Raw genomic sequence first — 15694 nt, 5'->3', positions numbered from 1 at the left:
CTCACAAACTTAAAAGTCGATAAATGAATTACGTAAGCTAAAATCTATATTTAGAAATGAGTAATTAGTAAATAAGTGAAACTGAACAACAGATGAACTGCTCTCTTCATGTTCAACACACTGCTCCAGTTGTAACCTAACAGGGAAGTTGCCCAATAGTCAAACATGTACTTTGACCTGTTGGGTATAAGGCTGAAACGGCCCCAGCCGTGTTATATGATGCACACTGTCCCATGCTGACCATAACATTCTCATAACAAGGCCAGAGCACAGTTAGGGACTGAAGGACAAGACCCAACAAGCACAAAATGGGACATAATTGTATCAGATCAATTAAAGAAGAGCAAACAAACCCTCGTTATGGTTTCCGTTGCCTGGTAACTGCCTGGCCATCAACATCCAACCAAAACTCAAAAACCGAAATTACAAATGCTTTTAAGGAAACTTCTGGAGTACCTCAGCTAAATGTGTGAGCGAGTATTGTAGTACCACCACAACAACCACAACAACAACCTGCTCTTTAAACATTCAGTTACAGGTTTCCTTTTGTCATTGTTTGGGTCAAGTTTCCCGAGCAGCACACTCAACAAGAGCAATAGACGTCTCATTTACCGTCTTCATTTTGATGCAGCTGCGCCCCCTGCTGCCTCATCCGGGTATCATACATCGATTTCTGGCACACTGAAGGCTGGGCACAACACAGTATATATTATTTAACCATGATTATTATCGAGTCATGGTTAAATCACGCGGTTACAAAGCAACTGGAACAAAACGTACGATTTAGGTTGATTAGGTTGTCGTCTTTTTGCAAAATAATCCATTGTCCCATATCGCTACCCAAAATGAAACCAGTGCAAATCTTCAAAATTCCATGTTCCTATATTTGATTTTGATTTTTTATTTGAGCGAGTAAACTTGAACCAAAACCAAATTGACAAATTGAAGGTCACGATTGTAACTATGTAAATTTCAGATATGAAAATTGGAAAACGTGTTGTGGCGCCATGTGTTCTTTGTGTTTTTTGTTTTTGTTTTTTGTTTTGTTTTTTTTCGTCCGTGTGATTGTTGCGTTTACATGACTGTCTTTTGAGCCCAATTCATTTTCTCCTATCAATTCTGTGTAACGCTTTTCTCTCCTTGTATGTTTTGTACCTATATGTAAGTGAATCCTATATGCTTTATTATGTACTATATTACTCCTACTGTACCTGTAGCATGACTGTAGTTTTTGGGTTAGTTTTGCTCCCCTCTTCTTGTGCATGATGAGCGAGTGGAAGGAAAAAAAAGATAAAAAAGAGAGAGAAAGTGTAGCAAGCGAGAATATTTTTTTATACAAAGGTGATACTGGTATGATGAGCCTATCGTGTGTGCCTAAAACTACAACTCAGATTTCCTAAACACTGTGATGACAACCTTCTGGCAGAACACGTTCACTTCAATGTGCAAAATGAAAGAGACAGAGATTACTGTCAAAAAATGTTTGTCTTTTTTTTAATATTTGTTTTTGTGAGCTTGAGTGGGTGGAATATTAGGAAAAAAAAGTAAAAACGGAAAAAAAAAAAAATCTCGATTACCCTACTATTCTAATTGAGTTTTGTAATATCTGTATGTATGGAGGTTTTGTACATTTGTGATTGTATGCACGTTTTGAGTGTATGTATCTAAAGTTGGAGACAAAAAGCTTGTTACGTTATTTTTGCATGTAGGAGGCTGTTTAGTTTTGAGTTTTCTGTTTGTGCGTTTCTTTTCGGGACCATGTATAAAAAACTGTACAACCTGGGCAGGATGATCTTGGACCTCATGCAAACATTGATATATTATATGAATATAACGTGTTTTCCCTATGGAGAAAGTTTTAAGTTATATATCGCCTGTACACTTTGGGCTGCCTTTTAGATCTAACTGTCCACTGTTTAAAGAATACATGAATAAACATATTAATGAAGAATTATGCTGACGGATTAATAAAGATTCTTATTACATTTACAACAAAGCTGTGTCCCTGTGGGTTTATTTTTATATCAAGAATGTACAAAACGAACAAAAAAACAGGAAGAAAACAGGAATATGAAATAACATCACATGCAATAAAAAGGGAAGTAATTCACAAATGGGTCCACTAGAGGGAAGTGTAACACTTCTACCAACATTAGTTTTTTCAATCAACTTGATTTCTAAAGGCCCAGCCACAACAAAGCCAGTAATAATTAATTCTATCAGATGTTCACATGACACAGATTCATCATAGAAGTTCTTTTTTGTCTTTTTTTTTTTAACACATTATTTTGATTTTTGTTGTTGTGAATCCTCAACCACAAAGTCAGTACGCTCCAAACAAAGTACAAACCCGATACATAATCACGTATACCTATATTTTCTTCTGGCCCATAGTCTTGTTAGACAGGATTATTTGTTTATTTGGTTGGGACAGTGCATATTAAAGGGACTATACAGAGTTTAAAGGAATAGGCCACCGTTTTTACATACTAAGATATGTTCTTACCTCACTTTAGACGTGTTAATATATCCCCCTCTGGTCTTTGGCCGTGCGCTCTGCCAGGCAAACGGAGCACATACGCAGCCTCTCCCATATGTCACATAGCTCCGAAAAAGCTCACGATAGAAGCTACCAAGCTCTTCCACGTGTTCCCTATTTAAATAAAGTTACGTGAAGTGTTTTCATGCGAAGTATATTTACACAGAAATGTAGCATGTCGATTTTATAAGCAGATAAAAAGGGGGACTATATTGTGAGGCGTAATGATACGAGGAGTAAAACGTCCGCGCAGTAACTCCTAAAGGTTATTGACGGAAGTGAGCGGGGGAAGTCTTTAGGAGTTACTACGCGGACGCTGTGCTCCTCGTATCATTACGCCTCACAATATAGTCCCCCTTTTTATTTGCTTATAAAATCGACATGTTACATTTCTGTGTAAATATACTTCGCATGAAAACACTTCACGTAACTTTATTTAAATAGGGAACACGTGGAAGAGCTTGGTAGCTTCTATCGTGAGCTTTTTCGGAGCTATGTGACATATGGGAGAGGCTGCGTATGTGCTCCGTTTGCCTGGCAGAGCGCACGGACAAAGACCAGACGGGGATATATTAACACGTCTAAAGTGAGGTAAGAACATATCTTAGTATGTAAAAACGGTGGCCTATTCCTTTAAAAATGTTAAAATGATGTATTTTCCTCTTCCTACATGTTCCAGCCATGTCCTAATGTGTAGAATGAGCCCAGACCTGTTCACCACAACTGCCTCTAAAATCCTGCACTGTCACTCAAAAGGTTGTTACTTTGGGTCCGAATATCCGTCATGCACGAGCTTAATATAGAAGGTGCAGTTACGCATATGACCTGAGGTGGCAGTAGTGAGTATAAAATGGCCAACTTTGCGTCTAGCCCCTTTAAGGATCACACATGAGACATGCACGTAAACACGCCGCGCTGGATTGTAATATAACTGTTCCACACTCGCACTCATACACACATTCTCCTTCATTTATTGACTTAGTCTCTCTCTCCTTGGTCCCACAGACGAAACAGTCTTTTCAGCATCCTCCTTTCTGGCTGTTCTGCATCTGCTCCTGGATCCTCTCCAGCACCTCCTGCATCCGCCGCAGCTGAAGTCACATTAAATGGACAAAGTAAATGCAGGTTAGTTACGATTACAGGTCAGGGAACATGTGGTCAGGGACAGGGCCTGTGAGCGCACCTCTTCATCTTTCTCCAATAGAAGTCGCTCTGTTTCCGGGTCCATGCCCAACGGGAGAGGGAGGTCCGGCACACCCTCTTCTCGACGCTTCTCACATAAACTATGTGAGATTAAAAAAAATGAATAAACATCAGAAAATGAAATCTATGTACACAGAAGACAATTACTGCAATTACTAAAACATAACTTGTACATCACCATGTACATTTTATGTTTATAACCGACTTTGTTACAGCTTACAGTTTACAGTGTGCTGCTTACACTTCATGAGTTTTTTATGCCTCCAGTGTGATTTTCAATGAAACATAAAGCTTAAAATGATTTGCTCTGACCACTGACGTCCTTCCCTTCCTCTCACCTTCGCTGTCTCTCCTGCACCACCATGCGCGTCATGCTCTGGATGCACTGTGCTCTGTAGTTCTCGTAGTGGGCCTCCCGGGTCACGTCCTTCAGGTCCTGCATGTGGGTCCGCACCAGCATGTTCCTCAGCAGCAGAAAGTCCGAGTGCGCCGGGTTCTCCACTCAAAGGGACAGACCAACAGATTTCGTTTGTGACATCATAATACTGAATATGTGCCTGTATATGGCAACAGTTCTCCTCCTGAGGCACGGGTATCGTTGGTGGTTTGTAAGGTACAGTAACGGGGTATGTTTCTAGAGGAGTCTCTTTTTATGTTCCAGTTTTCCAGTATTGTGGGTGGAAAAGAAAGGACTGTCCTGTGCACTGATTTAACCCCCTGCTATTATTTCCTGTAATCCTTTATGTCTGCTTTAAAGCTAGACCTTGCTATATTTGAGAAACTCTTCTTTGAATTCTCTCAGCAATCATTCCGACCTTTTTTAGTCATGTTTAGTTCTGGTGGATGTAGAAAGTGGACATAGAAAGTGAAATACTTTTCGATGATGCTCTGTGTAGAGTGGGTAGTGCTTGTGTTGTGTTGATACCTTCTACGACTCCCCAGGGGTATAGACGACCTCTGACTCGGCGACCATTGCTCTCAACTTGAACGTTGCTTCCAATTATTGCAAATGGGATACTGTCCTATAGAGGGAAGAGCAAATGGATCGTTAGCAAATATTTAAGTGATTATTACCTTGAGCTTAAGAGATGATGGTCTCCTAAAGGAAACATAGCACCAAAAACTAAGAAAAAATCATCAAAATACTAATGTGAACCTTGAGAATCTGGTCTTGTCTTTTTAAATCCTCCTCTTCATCTGAATCGTACTCAGGAAATTGGTAGATGTTGATGCCAAACTGTTTGATCTCTTCTCGGATCTAAAATACAAGGAATACAGGAATCTTTAATCTTTAATCCTACATTATTAAGCAGTATTTTTGTATTTTCAGTAGAAATTCAGACCCAAAACTGCAACAAAATAAAATGATAATCAGACGAAAAAAATAAAAGTCAAGCAAAATAAAGTACACATGATGGTTAAGGTTTGCTGAATGATTTGGCTTTTTCTATGGTGTGTTTTATGGAAATAGCATGATTATCACATTGTTTCAAATGCTACGACACGGCAAAAACATATATCTAGAATTTCATCAGTCACCTTTTCTCTCTTGCTTGAGAAATTATTTTTTGAACTTAATGAACAAATGGATCTACTTGATGTTAATATTTTCGACTGCTTCCATCCTCCATTAATAACCACTTTCTCACCTTCATTTTCTTCTTGTGCCTCTCTGTTGCTGTCAGGCTGTCGGCTTTGGCCAGAATTGGGATAATGTTGACCTTTTCATGTAACCCCCTCATGCACTGGACGTCAATAGGGCGGAGCCTAAAAGAAAACAATGTAAAAATAACTGTCTGGTCAGAATGAGGGAACCAGGTTTATTTTGTTCTCCACACTTTTTTGGTTTCAATTTAGTTTGACTTTGAACAAGTAATGATAAGCTTCAATAGATTCCAGCATCGTCCAGACCTTGTTCCAGAATGTCTCATTCATACAACATGGAACTCTGATTTGTTGTAATAAATTGATTTTGAAATTGAATTTCTTTGTGTTTTGGGCATTACTTTTCAAGAACACATGTGTCAAGGTCAAGGCCCTTTGAGGAGCATGAATTCCTGAGCATGTCATAAGAAGTTTGCCTCTAGCCCATTCCTGTGCGGAGTTATCGATTTTTAATGAAATAACCAGTTTGCTCAATCCAGCCACTAGGGGGCAGCTTAAAAAAAAAAAAAAAGAATTCCACACGTGTCCAGAAGAGGGCACTGACACAGTAAGAGATCAGGATATAAACAGCATATTATAGCCACGTGGTAAATGGTCAGCCTGCCCCAGGGCAGCTGTGGCTACAATAGTAACTTACTGCCATCGAGTGTGGAGTGAATGAACAATGACTTTATGTAGCACTTTGAGAAACATGTGACACAGGCTGATGAAGCAGAATAAGTGTAAGCCGTTGTTATTTATGAGGCCACAGTCCTCTTCACTATATTCAGCGACCCGCCGTGGGGGATGAATTTCGGCCCACGACCCAAACGAGTTCGACACCCCTGTCCTAGGAGGAGGATTTAAAGACATGGCGACGGAGGGACGCCAAGGGACAATTATCCACCTGCTGCTTCACTGTCGACTATTGAACAACTGCTTCACTGTTTGGGGTCTTATTGTTGATTTACAAACTGTTGTTCTGTTTGACGCCTCTTATGCCACTGGCATAAATTGTTCATAACCTGCAAGCTCAATCCTGACAGAATCAGTAGTTCACAAACAACTGAGGATTGACCTTGTGCTGCTCCCAGTGATCTGTTTGAAGATCGAACCACCTGAGGTTTGGGCCGTTTGGGCAAATCAGGTGCCAGTGTTGCAGTGAGAAGGCGGGTGTAACATTTGCCGACAACATGAAACACTTTAATTGATAGTAATAAACAATGCGGCGAAGAAAGAATAATGCAAGGTATGCTGCTAGACTCTCAAACACACATCACATTTTGTCACATGTGATTGGCTAAAAGCACTGCACAAGATGAATTCTCAAGTGTTTGGGAATTCATACCACAAGATTTCAGCTTGCCCACAAGATTAGTGATGTTGGTTTTATGTTGAGTAACTGGTCTCTGTTGTGCCTTACAGATTTTTACGAAAACAATCTAGCAGGGAATATTACTAGGAAAATGAACCAGGGACAGGTGACCACTGTTGAGCTCCAACTGATTTCATTGAATAAAGAGTTTGAATATGCTGAAGATTCATGTACCCGTGTCCGTATGGGGAGATGAAGTAGAGGCAGCAGTGCACTCTGTTGTCCACAATGTTCCTTCGGTTCAAGCCGCTCTCGTCTCTGAAGTACTGCTCAAACTGGTGGTCAATGTAGTCCTCAAGGTGCTTCCAACTAAACACATGAGTAAAAACAATGTGTAGAAAGTTATGTAATGCCTGATGGCTCTGCTGCTGTGGAGATGGGGCGGAGGAGGCTTGTAGCTGAAAAAGCAGGATGACGGTGAGGAGAACGTTCCTTTGTACGCCCGGCTTGAAAGATAATCGACTGAAAGAAGCTGGCAGTGATGGTCTGACAACGGCAGAAAAGCGGCACCTCTGGCTGAGTTTACATTTTACATAACTAGTACAATCTTACCTTTCTGTATTGTTGACAGCGTCTCCAAACCCTGGTGTGTCAATGATGGTCAGTCTCAACTTGACTCCTTTCTCCTCTATACTGACCGTGTGTTTGATGATGTCCACAGTTTGACTGATCCGCTCTGCACACACAACACAATTACTGTATTAGACTTTTAAACTAAATCTGTAAAATATATTCATGTTACCTCACCTTCTGCATTTGGGACCTTCCTGTCTCTGTACAGTTCTGTGAGGAACAAGCTGTTGATGAGAGTGGATTTGCCCAGACCAGACTCCCCTGTAGCCAGAAAGAAGAGTTGTTAATACATTTATTTTGCACTAAAGACTATGCGTTGTCGATGACGATTCTGATCAGATAATAAGCTGAAGTGAAAAATCTGATAAGTAACAAACAACCATTCCAGTAGTTCAATGATCAAGCAGTTATTTCTATGGCACTTTTTATACAGTTTTGTAAAAAAAAATTCAAACGAATGATAAGGACAATTTAAACGAACAGTTCTTATCAAAAGTTGAGTTGTTGAGGCTGTTGCCATGAATACTCTTATACCCAGAGTGAGACCTGGCTCTGACAGTTTGCTGAGTGTCTCTTCTCGCTCTTCACCCACGTTTATCCCAAACTGTTCCATCTAATATAACCTACTGGAGCAAAAATCACTAAATATTGTTGTCATACCATGACGTTTCTAATAAAACCTGTTCCTGCGTCTGTTTATTGACCATATAATGATTATTTATAACTAAAGTAGCTAATTGAATTGTTAACATATAACTGCAAACAACTATATGTATTGCCTTCAAAGGACATTAAGCATTTCAACTTGAACTAAAAAACGATCCTGTGGATCCTGGGGTACTTACCAGCCACCATGACCGTGAAGGTGAAGCCTTTTTTCACTGTTTTTCTATGAACCTGGTTTGGAAGCGTCGCAAAGCCAACATACTCCTTGTCTTGATCCTGCAAAGACGACATACAGAAATGTGCATGGTGGTTAACATGAAGACAAAAGCACTGGGCAAGAGATGGAATTTTTGTTATTGTTTTCATGGATACAACATACTCAAAGTACTTCAATGGGAGAGTTATTCAAGCACTCCATACTTGGTCATGGTAAGCTAGGTACAATGGGGGAAAAAAGTATTTGGTCAGTTCCCCATAGACTTTCTATTGGATTTGTATGTGGCCACAGCTTCCTTTGGGTAAACTGACAGTAGGCTGCCAATCTATGACCAACCACTCTCTCCGCACCACAGAGTTTTGTACTTTTCCCCCAGAAATACATCAGTCATACGACACAGTAATTTTTATTACAATAATGCAAACTTGCAAAAAGGAAAAGTTAAATACAACATATTTTTCATGAAACCTACATGGCAGATTTTAAAATTGAATGAACATCTGTGAGGGAGATTCCCATCAGCTACCTGGAATTCTCAAACAGGCCCAACTCTGCGTAAGATCTTAGATTTGTGGTAAGGTAAGGTCAGATGGGTAGACAGATGCTACGGGCATGTAATAGTCGCCTACCACCACTGAGTATACGAGCGATCGCTGTTATTGTTTACTTCCGCAATTTTCGCCGGATGTTTTGGTGAATGGTAGGCTGATGCATACAGGCCTCTAACTCGGTTTTATAAAATGATAGATCTGTTACAGCGCAAGAGAAGCAATGTCCTGTTTATGGACAATGTTTTTGCTGATCATAGGATTTTAATAAAATGTTTCAAATATGAAAATGTGAAATGCCTATCACGGCCAACGGATGTGACGACATTGTGATCCCCGTATGGAGTGAATGAATAAGGCACAAAACAGTTAAGTGGCTTTGAGCATCTGGGAAACTGCTATACCTCTGGAGAGTCGTATGGGTCGAAGCGTCCCCACGGGCTGCGGGGTCTTGAGGAAGGGCTGAGGGGTGAGTCCAGGGAAACCTGGGAGACCAACGGCCTTGTGAGTGCGGGGCTAAGATCTACATCTGACCCCACTCTGCTCCGCCTGGGCGGGACCACTGGGGATCCAGCCGGGTTAAACGGGGCGGTACGGACGCGGCTTGGCGATGCAGGCAGACTGGCGTGTCTGCCGTTGGTTACCTCTGTCCCAAAGAAAATTGCTGAAGTCTGTTTTGGTGAAAACAGCAGCGCGTCATCAGAGGGGGAGGAGGGGGGGAGGTCTCTCATGGCAAAAGGAAACTGCGCATCTTCTCGATTTGAAATAGACAGACTCGCCAACTGTGGCAGGAGAAAAAGCAAGAAAATACAGAATCAGTGATAAAGAATTACACTTCACAAAGACACAAAGAAAACCTAATCCATTCTAATCTACACTGCAAGCCTTGGTTAATCCTGCAACACAAAGGCTGGTGTGAAGACGACTGAAGATGAACAGTACACACGCTGCTACGGCAATGTTGACGTGCATGTGACAGGAAAACCTACACATTTCACTAGATTATAGTTACTTTGTTACAAAATCAGAGTCACCAAAGTTACGCACCTAATTTCCCAGGTTTGACCTTTTTTTGTAACATTTATCATTTTGCTTTCTATTTGTATTTTTGCATTGTTATATAACTAATGTTTCAGGAAAACAAAATATAACTCTCTACTAAAAAAAAATACTTGAATTCTGCATAAGAAAAAGAAAGAGAACCTCTCATATGCACATGTGCAAGTTTGCTTTCAAAATGGTTTTTAAAATGGAATTGGTGGCAATTTTGAGTTCAGTCTAGGACTCCCTTTTTGCACTCCCGCTCTGTGATTAGCCTCGACTTGTGATCTCATTACACCTTCACAGATACCTGCATCCATTTGTTAGTCAGAGAGACACAGTCTGTAATAGATTGTAGCACAAAACATGCTTTCTTAAAAGAAAATTTGCAAGTTTACTGTAATAGTTTTAGTTTTACAAGTTACATCACTTTGGTTGCAGTGTATGGGACTCATGGCGACGTACAGTGGGGAAAAAAAGTATTTGGTCAGTTCCCCATAAACTGTCTACTACTACTACTACTTCCCCCCCCCCCCCCCCACTGTACATAGAATTATTTCAGATTAAAAAGAAGGTGCAAGTGATATGTCATTTTCAAAGTATTTCTTAGGAAAGATGTTTTAATTATTGCTGTTCCTTTTATGGTAAGTTGTGTACACTTACACACATTTTGTAGTATAGATTATAAGAAGATAATGCAGTGTAAAAAAGTTTTTGTTTTTGTTTTTTTGCTGCCAACCTTTGAAAACATTGAACTTGAAGAACGGTGTCAATTATTGGTCAGCAAAGATAGCTTTACATGTTTCCCCATTTCTCAAGTTAACACAGGCACAGCACTGTTTTGAATGGCCACACAGTTGACCTGATCTCAGTTCCTCTGGTGTTCCTCCATCTGTCAGCTTCATTTACCCACAAGGCTTTGCAGCAGGCTTAACCCAGACTTCTAATGCTGTGTGGGGGTGGGAGATTTACAATCTAAACAAATACAAGGTAATAATAAACACGTATTCACAACAAAAGTTCAGTAACCTACCTCCTTTTCTGAAAGAGTCGCAGCTTGTTATAAAAAGAAAAGTGCAACAATCAACAATGAAGAAACATGAGAAAAGACATTCAATAAAACAAACACATTACATGCCAAACATAACAGACACAGCTAAAGAACATTGGTTAAAGCGCCGCATCAAGGGCCCATTCAGGCCTATTCAACAAGTGACAGACAGGATCTAACGGGGCGCCTTACCTTTTTTGTTGTTTCTGAAACGCACCGGAGACGACATGTGCTCCATAATGTCTCTTACAATAAGACCAAGACCAAGCGCGAAAAATACGATGTCAACAACTTTCAGGACATAAAAAAACATTCAAAGTAGAAGAGAGAACATGCAGCGCGATGGTGAATGACATACAGGCGCTGCACAGACAGGACTGTGGAGAGAGAGAGGCTTGTGGGACAATCTACTGCGCGACCTCCAGTTCCGTCAACTGTGCGCGAGGATATACACGACTTCACCACCAGGGGCGGTGTTAACGTCACTGCATGCACTGCACGCAGTGAAAACACAACACAATACACTTATGTGGCACAGATTTTCGATATTCACCTGCGTTTTCTTGGTCATGTTGCTGACAATTACATTGCCATCTAAAGTGTAATGCTGTATGTAACACGCTGAACGTGTTTTTTCTTTTGCCAAAAACATCATGGCGCATTGTTTAGCAAGTGCACAGGTAAGTTAGCAGAGTTTACAAGTTAAGGAACATCTCAATCTTGACCCAAGTAGCGCCATCACAGTTTGCAAACGTACTAAAGTCCGATTCTCTTTGAGAAGAAGAACATGCCCGTGTCGACTGATGGCTGATTCTCTTGCACCTTAGATACAGCAGAATGATGCCTTCAGTGGTCCAGTAGAGGTCCAGGTCGTCTCTTTCAGGGTGGAAGACCAGAACTAACTGTAAGTGATTTCACACATACTTAATACTAGGATTATTAACACTGGCAACTTGCAAAACACAGAAATGTCTATTTTGACTCTCTATAGGGCACTCATTGAAATGCTGTGTAATAAATAATTACATCTTTAGAGTGTTATTTGTGGACCAAACACACGTTTTACAAAATGAAAAGCTGGAGGGTGAAGGCATCAGTGGTACCCGTGGTCATTGGGGCACTCGGGGCAGTGGCCCTCAAACTGGAGGAGTGGCTCCAGCAGATCCCAGGAAATACATCAGACATCTCGGTTCAGAAAAGTGCAGTTCTAGGAACAGCAAAGATACTGCGCAGAACCCTCAAGCTCCCAGGCCTCTGGTAGAGGACCCGAGCAGGAGGAGAAAGAGACCGCCCGCGGTGGGTGAGGAAGAGGTTTTTTTTTGTATATTAGGTTTTGTTATGATCCGATACGTATCACGATACTCAGGGACCGATCCGATACGTATTGCGATATTCATCTTATTCCGCCCCGCCCACTTTTGCCTCTTTTTGCTTTGTCTCGGCACTTCCGTTGTACTGACACTTCCGGTCGAGCGCGAAGCCCGTTCATTTAAACGGAGAACGGGGGAAAATATTCTCCGCTCAAATCTGATGTTTAGTCGATTGATTTGTGTAAAATGTCCAATGTTCATTTGCACCAACATGTCAACACTGCACCGTTTCTCAGCACGGCCTAACAACGGCTTTGTTTTTGTGTAGTAACTGATTTTATCTGGGCTTCTCCAGTCCCATATTAACTGATAGGAGAAAAGGGGCGGGCACAATTCATGGCCCATGTGAATTTCCGGAATAAGGTGAATAGTAAGTAATTATGATAAGGAATATGTTTACCTTAAATTGTGTAAAAAGTCATGTGTCTAAAGTTATAAACCAAATGCCATTTGACATTTACTGAAGTGTTAAGATTGAAAAGTGCATTAACACAAAAAGTAGCAAAGCGCTGTAACTCTTACTGGAAAACAAAGGTCAATTTTTTCCCCCCCAAACACAAGTATTGAAAGTATTGCGATTTACATCGATTCACATTTGAAACAGTTTTAAATCGATTTTAAATCGATTTTTGTTGAATGTTGAATGTTGGTTACATCCCCAGTTGTCTGACCACTGTGTTTCTCTGATTGGTTAAAACTTTTCTTCCATAACTTTAGATGGAAGTTAGAGTAATGAGAGCCATGTTCCCTCTAGAACAGTAATTGTGTTCATCAACAGTCTCTGTCAGGTCTCTGCTGAGACTTGCACAGAAAAACAGACAGGACGTCCCGTGGGAGGATATTAACAACACAGCGATTGCTGCAATCAGCACTCAGCTTTGAAAGGCGACTGGAAATGTAGCTTGATAACAATGACATCATCTCCATTGCACTCCTGCTGTTTCTAAGATAAATGTATATAACGTTGAATAATCCTTTGAATAAAACACAAAGAAACATTGAGGATTAATGATAGATGGTGCATTGATAATGGTTTATGAATGATCAGTTGGCTGTGAGAATGAGTGAGCACAGTTTTACAGTTTTGCTTCAGCTGAAAATTTGACTTAATTTGACTTCACTTCTCACTTGTGACAGTATCGAACATGTGTTTTATCTCCAAAAAATGTCAACAATTCCCACTTTTTTGTACAATAGCATAGGGTCTCCCTACAGGCCTCTGGTTCATCATTCTTCTTAGTTAATTTCTCAGGTCTCTCTTTGGGGACTTATTTGAGCTGTGAAACACCCAGGGAGCTGGACTCATTCATTTGGTTGTAAAACCTCTATCAGGGAATCCCAAGGGTCTATTAGACAGTGTCCAGAGAATTAATTTATCTTCTGTTGTAGTTTATTCAATTAGGCCACATACATGTTATTCAATATGGCCTGTGGAATACAGTATACAGTGCCACTCGAAAGTATTCATACACCTTGAACTTTTGCACATTTTGTCATGTTTACAAGCCTAAACATAAAGATTTTATTTAGATTTTTTTAACTGAACGTTCACACACAAGTAACAGACAACTGTGAAGTGAAAGCAAAATGATACATGATTCCGTTATTTTTCAAAAAATAGAAAAGTGAAAAGTGGGGTGTGCATAAGTATTCATACAGCATTTTCTGAGTGCATTAAATTGCCTTTATAACGTTCCTAATGACTCCAGAATGTTCACACCTTGGCCTAACCATTAAATAGAGGCCACCTGTGTGTAATCTACTCTCAGTATAATTTCAGCTGTTCTTTCAGGCCCTCAGAGCTGTGGTCGGAGTGTATTGGTCACTAAACAACATCATGAAGGTCAAGGAGCACCAGAGAGGTCAGGGGTAAAGCTGTGGAGAAGTTTAAAGCAGCGTTAAGTTACACAAAGATTTCCCAAGATTTAAACATCTCCCGGGGCACTGTTCAATCCATCATTCAGAAATGGAAAGAGTAAAGCACCACTGCCAACTTACCAAGACACGGCTGTTCACGTAAACTAACAAACTGAACAAGGAGAGCACTGGTAAGAAATACAACCAAATGCCCCAAGATAACTCTGGAGGAGCTGTGAAGTCCTGCCGCTGAGCTGGGGGAATCTGTACACGGGACAACTATAAGTCGTACTCTACACAAATCTGGCCTTCATGGACGAGTGGAAGAAGAAAGCCATTATTGAAAGGAGGCCATAAGAAATCCTGTTTGAAGTTTGCTAGAAGTCATATGGAGGACACAGCTCCATGTGGAAGAAGGAGCTTTGGTCAGATGAGAGAAAAATGTAACTTTTTGGCCCAAATGCAAAACGTTATGTATGGAGCAAATCTGACACTGCTCATCGTCCTGAGTGCACCATCCCCAGTGTCAAATATACGGGGGGAGAATCATGCTGTGGGGCTGCTTTTCCTCAGCGGGGACTGGGGAGACTGTAAGAATAGTTGTGAAGATGGATGGAGCCAAATACAGAGACATTTTGGAGGAAAACCTGCTGGAGTCAGCAAGAGAACTGAGGCTGGGGCGGAGATTCACCTTCAGCAGGACAATGACCCGGAGCACAAAGCTAAATCTACAATGGAATGGTTCAATAAAAACATATTAATGTGTTAGAATGGCCCAGTCAAAGTCCTGACCTAAATCCTATTGAAAATCTGTGGAATAATGTGAAAGCTGCTGTTCAAAAACGTTCTCCTTCTAATGTGACAGAGCTTGAGTTGTTTTGTAAAGAGGAATGGGCTAAAATGTCAGTCTCTACATGTGCAAATCTTGTATAGTCAGATCCCAAAAGACTTGTGCTGTTATTAGAGCAAAAGGGGGTTCCACAAAGTATTCATTCATCTGTGTGAATACTTATGCACGCCCCTCTTTTCGGTTTTCTATTTTTTGAAAAATAACAGAATCATGTATCATTTCACTTTCACTTCACAGTCGTCTGTTACTTGTGTGTGAACGTTCAGTAAAAAAAATCAAAATAAAATCTTGATGTTTAGGGTTGTAAACATGACAAAATGTGCAAAAGTTCGAGGTGTATGAATACTTTCGAGAGGCACTGTATATTGGAGAGAATAACCTGTGACTAACTAACTAATATGACGCACAGATTCACTTTTAGCTCACTATAGTACACGACAGAAATCTGGCACATGCTGTAGTCAAACGTTTTTTCAATACTTTGTGTCATTGTGTCATTGTTCCATCTCAATTCCCCAAAGGGAAGGTGTTTGTCTTTCTGCTACTGTATTTCCATCTTCTGCACAAACAGCTCATTAAGAGCTCATTATGAGAGTGTGACATTGAACTTTCAGCTGGGAATGAGTGACCTCAGGCTCCAGAGAGCAACTCTCACAACAACTACCTCAGAGTCTAAACTCACTGTGCAGCAGGCACAGTGAGTTTAGACTCTGAGGTAGTTGATGTGAGGCAATTTTAACCATTTTGCATTTAAAATACC

The 15694-nt window shown here is 40.6% G+C and overlaps 1 protein-coding gene across 1 annotated transcript; it reads right to left on the bottom strand.

Moving 5' to 3' along the window:
* Positions 1-3501: 3501 nt before the first annotated feature.
* Positions 3502-10850, bottom strand: LOC306970829 (septin-5-like). Its single transcript, XM_079566860.1, has 12 exons — positions 10840-10850; positions 9170-9547; positions 8180-8276; positions 7509-7595; positions 7314-7437; positions 6936-7070; positions 5392-5509; positions 4899-5000; positions 4668-4764; positions 4081-4243; positions 3723-3822; positions 3502-3630 (listed from the first exon to the last, which is right to left on the bottom strand). The coding sequence occupies exons 2-12, from the start codon at positions 9494-9496 to the stop codon at positions 3559-3561; spliced, it is 1422 nt and encodes a 473-aa protein (XP_079422986.1). The 5' UTR covers positions 9497-9547; positions 10840-10850; the 3' UTR covers positions 3502-3558.
* Positions 10851-15694: the final 4844 nt, after the last annotated feature.

This window comes from Gobius niger, assembly GCF_951799975.1.
Source record: "Gobius niger genome assembly, chromosome: 11".
Lineage (NCBI taxonomy): Eukaryota > Metazoa > Chordata > Actinopteri > Gobiiformes > Gobiidae > Gobius > Gobius niger.
The sequence above is the reverse complement of the archived record's forward strand: the minus strand, read 5'-3'. Positions and strand labels throughout refer to the sequence as shown.